Below are 8,530 nucleotides of genomic sequence, written 5' to 3' on the forward strand. Positions count from 1 at the left end.
ATGGTGACAATTTTTCCATAGCTGAGTGGTTATAGGACATAAAATTTGTTTTCAGTCTTCTGATAGATAGTGATAGAGACATCAAAACACCCTAACCTTAGTGCCATAGGGATGGGGCTGTCTCAGCTCCTCTTTGAAGCTGGTGTATGTGCTGGGCTGGCTGCAGGATCCTTCCAGTTCATCCTAGAAGYGGGGCTGGGAAGAGGTAAGCTCACTTTTTAAGGCACTGCTCAGAAAAAGTGGTTTTGACACCTCTATTACCTGGCAATGATAGGAAGAAGCTCCAAGTCAACAGATGATCCAAGGCTGATGCTAGTTTGAGCAACAAGTAATATCACTGACTGGAAGAGCCTGGGACAGTAACAACAGCCAGGATTACACTTAGCAAAGACAGAAGCAGTAGCAGCCTGGCCAGGACTGGGCTCACACCCTGAGCTGGGCTGACTCCCAGCATCCAATTTTGTCTAATCCCTAAATGCWACCAAAACATCATATTTTATTCTCATGATGTGACTGTAAAGAATCTGAAATAAATATTGCATTTTCACGTTTTTCTYGTTACTGCAAAATGACAAGAACAAAGCAAGCAAATTCTGATTTCTTGGGGAACAATTTCCTCGATGTCTGGTGGTTTTGCAGTCCCCGTTCCCCCGAGGAGCCGAAAAGCCAGAGGGGTCTTGGAGCGCCGTACTCGCACACCTCTCGCCAGCTCTCCCGGTGAGGGCGGAGGCGCCAGATTTAAGAGTAAAAAAGGTGCTGTGAGCGGGGAAGAAGTGAGAGCAAGGGCGGAGGCGAAGCCGGAGGGCAGCAGAGCCGGCCGGGGTGCGAGCTGCCCGGCGCTTCCTAGCCTCATTCTCCCCCGAGCTGGTGTCAGGTATTGCGAGGAGGGGTAGGGGCCCGGGGAGGAGATGGCTGGAGGCTTTCCAGCCCCGGCTCACGCAATGCTAACTCCGCACGCAACGGGGAGGCGACAGGCGGAGGAGGGGAAGCTCTTCGGCTTCCTCAGCCCCTAAGATGCAGGCGAGACTTCGCCTCCCGAGAGCGAGGGCTGCGAGCCCGCCCGCCACCCCGCTCCCCTCCCGGCACCTCCTCCGCTAAAACTTTTGGCCCCGGCCATAAATGCATCCGCGGCTCAGCCCCTCCGCTTGGCGAGGGCCCAAGGGCAGCTGACAAATAACTGTGACCCCTCAAGCCAGGGGACGGGCCAGGCAGAGGCGATTTGCCAGGGGGGCAGCCCGCGTCCCGCCCGCACCGCACCGCGCACCGCGGATGCCGGCGGGTTTAAAGGCGGGAGTGGCAATGCCAGGCACCCAGAGGTGGCGGCTCCTGTTCCGGCTGAGCCTGAGAGCAGCGGGCCGTCCTCTCCGCGCCCTCTGAGCCGCTCGCCTTCTCTCCCTGCAGCGGGCTGGGCTGGACCCGTCCCGTCCCCGCAACCCATCAGGCGAGTGGGAGGGAGAGAGAAAGGGAGGGGGCGCAGCAGCCCGCTCGCTCCCGGTCCGCGGGGCTGCTCGGCGCAGGTGTCTGCCGGTGGGGCGAGCTCCGAAGGGTTAAAGCGCTGKGAAAGTGATAACTGCGCTGGGATCGGGTCAACTGGCATTTGCCTGCACATGATCTGCCAAGCTCCGRGTGACAGGTACCGGAGCTCCTAATGAGTTTCCCAAAGGTTTGGATCTGAACGCCGCCGTCGCCGTTCTCCTCYCGCGGCTACCCGTTAGAGCTGCCACCGACTGCCCAGCTCTTCTCCATCCTCCCCAAGGTTTCCAATGGGAGCAGCGTGCAACAGGTCAGTTCTGCTACAGGCCGCTTATTTCACCCTTTCTTYCCCTCGCTGCTTCCGAAAGGCTGGRGTAAATGGTAGGAGCGGGCCGTCCCCGGGCACGGGGACGGGAAGAGAGACCGGTCAGGACTGACACGCCGAGTCCGCAGGCATCCCCAGCAGCCCAACGTCGGGGCGACAGACCGCCAGCCTGAGATACCACGACGGGCACGAAGGTGCGGGGAGGACGCAAGGGCTCGGGACGGAGGGGGCTCCGTGGCCGCGTGCGGGGGTTTCTCCGAAGCAGAGGGAAATTCCGACAGCGGGGCGCGTAACCCGTTTCTCGCAGGGGCTCTTTCGCCGGGAGGAGCGATGTGCAGCGCCGCAATTAACCCGTCTCCGGCGCACGGCGACTGCCTGCATCTGCGGAGGCTCGTCAGGCGAGAGCATCCTCCTGCTTCCCTCTGTGCCTCTCTCAGACGTGACCTGTTGGATCTCCCGCTGAGAACTTTACCTACCGGCGGAGAGAGCGCAGCGGCCCCGCCGCCAAATACGACTCCAATCTCTTAYTAGGCGCTTGCCACTTGATTATCGATTATCCCTTGTTTTTCGCACAGGATCCAGACGAGCTTTAGGCACACAAGGAGCACACAGAGAGGACTCGCCCAGACTCAGAGCGCTGGGACTCTCGACCCTCGCCACGCCAGCGCGCCCCGTCCGGGTGTCCACTTGCCGGCGGGGCCTGAAGGTCTCCCTCCGGCGGGAACGCTGCCCGCTGACCTTTCCCTTTCCCTTTCCCTTGCAGCATGGCCCTCGAGAGGCTCGGGGAAGCCCTRGGCGGCATCCCCCCGTTGCAAAGCTCCCTGCTGCTCCTCCTCTGCCTGCTCGCCGCCATCCACCTGGGCAAGCTACTCCTGCAGCAGCAGCAGCGCCGGCGKCAGGGCCAGCGCCGGGCACCGCCGGGCCCCTTCCCCTGGCCCCTGATCGGCAACGCGGCGCAGCTGGGCAGCGCCCCGCACCTCTCCTTCGCCCGGTTGGCCAGCACCTACGGCGCCGTGTTCCAGCTACGCCTGGGGCGCTGGCCCGTGGTGGTGCTGAACGGGGAGCACGCCATCCGCCAGGCCCTCGTCCGCCAGGGGGCCGCCTTCGCCGGCCGSCCGCCCTTCCCGTCCTTCCAGCTGGTGTCGGGCGGGCTTAGCCTGGCCTTCGGCGGATACTCGGAGCTCTGGAAGCTGCACCGGCGGGCGGCGCACGCCACGGTGCGCGCCTTTTCCACGGGCAGCCCCGCCACCCGCCGCCTGCTCGAGCGGCACCTGGTGGGCGAGGCGCGGGCGCTGGTGGCGCTGCTGGTGCGCGGCAGCGCCGGCGGCGCCTTCCTCGACCCCTCGCGCGTCCTGGTGGTGGCCGTGGCCAACGTGATGAGCGCCCTGTGCTTCGGCCGCCGCTACAGCCACGGCGACGGCGAGTTCCTGCGCATCGTGGGGCGCAACGAGCAGTTCGGGCGGGCGGTGGGCGCCGGCAGCCTGGTGGATGCGCTGCCCTGGCTCCAGAGCTTCCCCAGCCCCGTCCGCGCAGCCTACCGCGCCTTCCGCGACCTCAACCGCGACTTCTACGGCTTCGTCCGCGGCAAGTTCCTGCAGCACCAGCGCAGTCTGCGCCCCGGGGCTGCCCCCCGCGACATGATGGACGCCTTCATCCGCCTGCAGCGCGAGCAGCCGCGGCTGCAGCTCGAGCACGTGCCCGCCACTGTCACCGACATCTTCGGTGCCAGCCAGGACACCCTCTCCACCGCCCTGCAATGGCTCCTCATCTTCCTCATCAGGTATGTGCCGGCGGAGGCGGCAGCACACCGGGGCGCCCCACCGGCCCGRGGTGCGGGGGACGTGCGAGCCCGCCCGGAGTGCGAGCGCCCGCGAGCCCCGCGGGAGCCCCGTTTACACCGCGCCGCACGGGCAAAGGCGCTGCTGGGACCTCTCCTGCGGCGGGAGCCAGAGCATGGAGCTCCGGGTCCGGGCAGAGACGGGGGCCCAGGCAGGGACCCGCCGCGGGTCGCGGGTCCGAGGGACCGGGCAGCGCCAGACCGTGCAGCGCCGGCTGCCTCAGCGGCTTCCGATTAACTAACACGGAAGCCTTGGGAAACCTGCCAGAAAGAGATAAGGAAGTATGAAAAAAAGAAATCCGACACAAACCCACCCTGCTCAGGCGCTCGGGTTATAGWGCATAAAGAGAGGCTGGCAGAAAGGCAGCCGAGTAAAACCTGAAAGTAACAGATTTTACCAGGTCAAGATCAAGGAGATCATAGGAACAGGATAACAACTGCTTAAGCGCGATAAAGAGTTTGTGCACCGGTTTACAAACCCGCTATTATGCTAAGCTGCCGTTGCGTGTGCCTTCCCTGCCATTGCGTGACTGGGCAAGGCAGACTCCTTGGGCGGCAGCGCTGCCCTGGCACCTGCCCGTCTGCCGGAGAAACATAGAGGAGGCGGTTTAAGAGAAGGTGCCATTGCAATGGTTTTCATGCCTATTCTGGCTTTTTCTTTCATCGCCTGCATAATTTGTGGCCTTAYGCAAACATTATCTACTCAGTCGCTTCTTGAAAAACAGGCAAATATTTAACACCTCCAGCGAAGAGTGTGATGCCCAGTGTTCATGTAACTTTTGTGTTTCTCTCCATTTCTTATGTTTGCCCAGCATTGCCATGTGAGTCTGCTGCAGGAGGAAAAGGCAAGGATGCAGAAGCCAGACTTGAATACTTAAAGCAAATAAAGGCTCCTTGGCAGAATGTGTGCCTTTAGACAAGCAAAAGATACATTAACTTTTTGATCTTGTTTGGTTGCTGTGTAGTCTTCCAAACTGTCCAGACTTCAAGACAGTCCTCTTTAAATAATTATAGAGAACACATATTTTGATATTAATTAGAAAACGTCCACTCAAACTAAAAGTGAGATGTTTATAAAGCCATTCTGACAATTTAATAATTGRGATTTTTTTTTCCAGTTTAGAAGCCTGCAGCCTTTCAAATATATGAAATATATCTAGTGATAATAAACTCCATGCTAACTTTTAGAAGTCACATACARAGTTGGAAAGTAAAATTCTTGTTGCCATGGAAAACCAAGAATTTAGAAAAAAAACAAGTAATTACAGTTTTAGAATTAATTTTCAAAATTTTTAAACAATTGGATCAGAATATTTAGTTTTAGCACACTTTAAGTTAGTTTCATTTTTTATGCTGAGAATCACTTACATGGATATGCTGAGAATTGCTTACATAGAGCAAATCTAAAATTACATCAGTGCATGGGATGTTTGGATTTTTCTCTCAAAGTTTTCAATTGAGGTCCACAYATTCCTGCAATATATTTAAATTTTGCTCAAACTGCATTATTTAGGGGTGGAATGAGGTTTTGGAAAAATGTTTATAGCAAGGATTATTTGTAAGAAAAATCCTTTGAAAATGTTATGTATGCATACATCTTGCTTTAAATGACAGGTATCCAAAAGTGCAGGCTAAAATGCAAGAAGAAGTGGATAGGATTGTTGGAAGAGACCGTCTGCCATGTGTTGAAGATCAGCCTCACCTTCCCTACATCATGGCTTTCCTGTACGAATCCATGCGTTTCAGCAGCTTTGTGCCTGTGACTATCCCACACGCCACCACAGCCAACACCTTCATCATGGGCTACCTCATTCCCAAGGACACSGTCATCTTTGTAAATCAGTGGTCAGTGAATCATGACCCTGCAAAATGGTCCAACCCGGAGGATTTTGATCCAACAAGATTYCTGGATGAGAACGGATTCATCAACAAAGATCTTACTAGCAGCGTGATGATTTTCTCATTGGGAAAACGTCGCTGTATTGGGGAGGAGTTATCCAAGGTGCAGCTGTTTCTCTTTACCTCCATACTGGTGCATCAGTGCAATTTTACTGCTAATCCAAACGAGGACCCTAAAATGGACTTTACCTATGGGCTGACCATTAAGCCTAAGCCATTCACCTTGAATGTTACRCTTAGAGATACCATGGATTTGCTCGATCAGGCTGTCCAAAGACTGCAAGCAGAGAAAGCAGCCAGTGAATCCAGCTGTCAGCAAATGCCTGAGCAATAAACCTTGCATCTAAAGATAATCTCTCTCTCTCTTTTTAGACCTATATAACTCATAGTTTGTTCTGGTGATATTTTTGGTACATAGCCAATATTACAAGTTACAAGCGCAGGAAGAAAAGCGGCACAAGGTATAATTCAGTCCTCMTTTTAATTCTAGAAAGAGAGCCAGGGGAACAAGATATCAAATGATAAAACGTATGCAATTTGAAAGTAAGCCTTTTCTTTTCTAGCTTGTTCACAGAAGTTGCCATTGTAAAGTGCTTTTTATCTACTTACTGGTTGGAGCATCTCCAGGAACTGTCTCTGCAGTCCTCTCCATGTCTCCATGCACTATGCCTTAACTCTAAGTTTGCCTTCAGTGACTCCACATTCAGAAGTAAAATCTCTTAGCTAAAAAAAAAAAAGGCAAAAAAAGGATTGAGCAGAACACTGCAGCCTGCCTCTGAATTCACTATGCTGGAAACTGTCATAGGCTCACAGCAGGTCCGGTAGTTTGGCTGCTGGGATGCACATTAATGCCTYAACAAAAACTGTTCAAATGATTTTTGGTAAAATGACAATGTAAAGTCTTGCCTTCAGCATTCCAGAATGTTCACCTAAATGCCTAAAAAAAATAAAAGGCTTGCTTGTAAGCATGTTTGAAACTAAAATTCATGCTTTATATGAAAATGAATAGTAACACACAGTAACTTTTCATTAAGATATGAAAGTCTAGAATATGTCATGAAATGGCAAGGAGGATACAAATCATATGCTAGTCTGTTCATTAGCATATTAGTGAACAAGATAAGTATTTGAATTAGATTTATAAAGGTATAGCTGAATTTTRTGTTTGTCTAGGAAGGAGTTAATATTGTCCCTAGGCACACAGGTAAGTCCAGTAAAATCCACACTGGCCAAGGTAGCTAGAAGTGAGATTGGGGGGGAAGGAGGTTGTTATATTAAAGCACTCATGCCACAAACCTCAAGTAAAGCATAGAGCAATTAATACCCTACTCATTAGTCATTCTATTAGGTTAAATYGTATATCTGAAAATCAACTATGTACTTTTAGTACAATTTTCTTGGAACAGCACCTCAGAAGGAAAAGTAACATTACATGTCCTAATTAAAGTACTCATTAAGTGAAGAAAAAGTACTTCCAAAATATTTGTGAGGCAAAGTTTATAACTGGTTTTTTTTCAAAACTTGAATTATATTAAAATAAAACACACATGAAATTTTATGACCTTGAACCTCTGGTTAATGTTTGTATACACAAAGCTGCATATATTCCTCTAGAAAGCAAAAAGCCCTACATAAACGCCTGATTTGAAAAGAGTTGGACACTTCTTTGGAGCTGCAGATCACCTTCAATTACATATGAAATCCATCAGACATGAGAGTACCTCACATGACTTGCTGTGTTCAGCCGAGTACTAAATAAGGTATTAGCAGAGCTAGAAAAATAAGCGTACAATGCTACACAGTGAAGTAGCTCTGCTGAGACCTAAGCAAGTACAGATTTGCACTGTGACTTCTGATAGATGGCCAGTTTTAGTCATGCTAGCAGCAATGACAGAACTCACACAGATATTGGGAAGAGCTGGGACGACAACAYAATCCTGCTCTCAAGTACAAGCTTTGCTTCTGATTGTAAAAATCTGAACCAAGCCTACAAGCACTGCTTTATAACCCCACACAGTAATAATGTAGCTGTTTAAAGTACTGACTTCATATGACATCTATCATCTCTTTTTGGAGCTAAAAAATGCTTTCTCCTACATCCACATGGAATAACCTCAGGTGTTTTTCTGAATTACGTACAAGTTTGTGATACCCCAGAACTTAGCCTATACCTGTGAAAAGCTTTATAAGATACTCARCATTTTCATATGGAGATCTACATTAGATCAAACGATAGTAAGACGATTTTCCTTGTACCTTTCTAAGTACTGTTATTAAAAGAAATAAAGTATGTAACCTACAACTGAAAAGCTATTYTATGCAAGGATCACCAATTCATATTTTAATTAAAAATGGCTTTTGCAATTTTGTACCCTTCCAAAAGCTTTAATTGTGCATTGGGTACTAGTGCAAAATCCATCCACACTGCTCTTGTCAGTCAGGGGTTACACATTATATAGCTGTTGGTCATATAATGTCTCATGTAACCTAGGAAGTTACTCAAATTTAGTAGCACCTATTTAGAATGCATGCAGTCATTTAGCAAGCTAACTTCTAYGGTCATTCTGAGATGTATCACTGTGTTACCAAAATAAATAAAATTATTCTTACACTACCATTGGTTAATTTATGTGCAGCTTTCTAATATCAAGATAAACAAAATTATTATTTCTGATTTGGAAAGTATTATTATTTTAGATATTTGTTAATATGCTTTGCACCTTCTTCCCATTTCTGGATTTTAACGTTTTTCTCTATTCTGCCRTTACAGCTTCTCAAGTCTACCTGCCTTTCATACCTTGCCATCTGTGTTCAACCTCCAAATGCTTCTTGCTAAGGGCATTCCCTGCTGCTTGTCTCAGCAYTGATCTGAATTCCCTCATGTGTTTCACTTTCTTCTAATACCTGTTAATCTCTCCTCAGCCTGCACAATCGCCTATGCTATGTTCTTGCCTCTGGCATTTCATTTTACTTCCACCTCCTCTGTTTTGAAGCCC

The 8,530-nt window shown here is 50.3% G+C and overlaps 1 protein-coding gene across 1 annotated transcript; it reads left to right on the forward strand.

The window, feature by feature from the left end:
• Positions 1 to 1,068: 1,068 nt before the first annotated feature.
• LOC130588841 (cytochrome P450 1B1) lies at positions 1,069 to 8,139 on the forward strand. Its single transcript, XM_057389793.1, has 2 exons — positions 1,069 to 3,578; positions 5,250 to 8,139. Exons 1-2 carry the CDS (start codon positions 2,563 to 2,565, stop codon positions 5,866 to 5,868), a joined length of 1,635 nt encoding a protein of 544 aa, XP_057245776.1. The 5' UTR covers positions 1,069 to 2,562; the 3' UTR covers positions 5,869 to 8,139.
• The last annotated feature ends 391 nt before the right edge of the window (positions 8,140 to 8,530 follow it).

The sequence above is a fragment of the Malurus melanocephalus genome, unplaced genomic scaffold (genome assembly GCF_030028575.1).
Source record: "Malurus melanocephalus ecotype Western Australia unplaced genomic scaffold, MMel_1.1 scaffold_19, whole genome shotgun sequence".
Lineage (NCBI taxonomy): Eukaryota > Metazoa > Chordata > Aves > Passeriformes > Maluridae > Malurus > Malurus melanocephalus.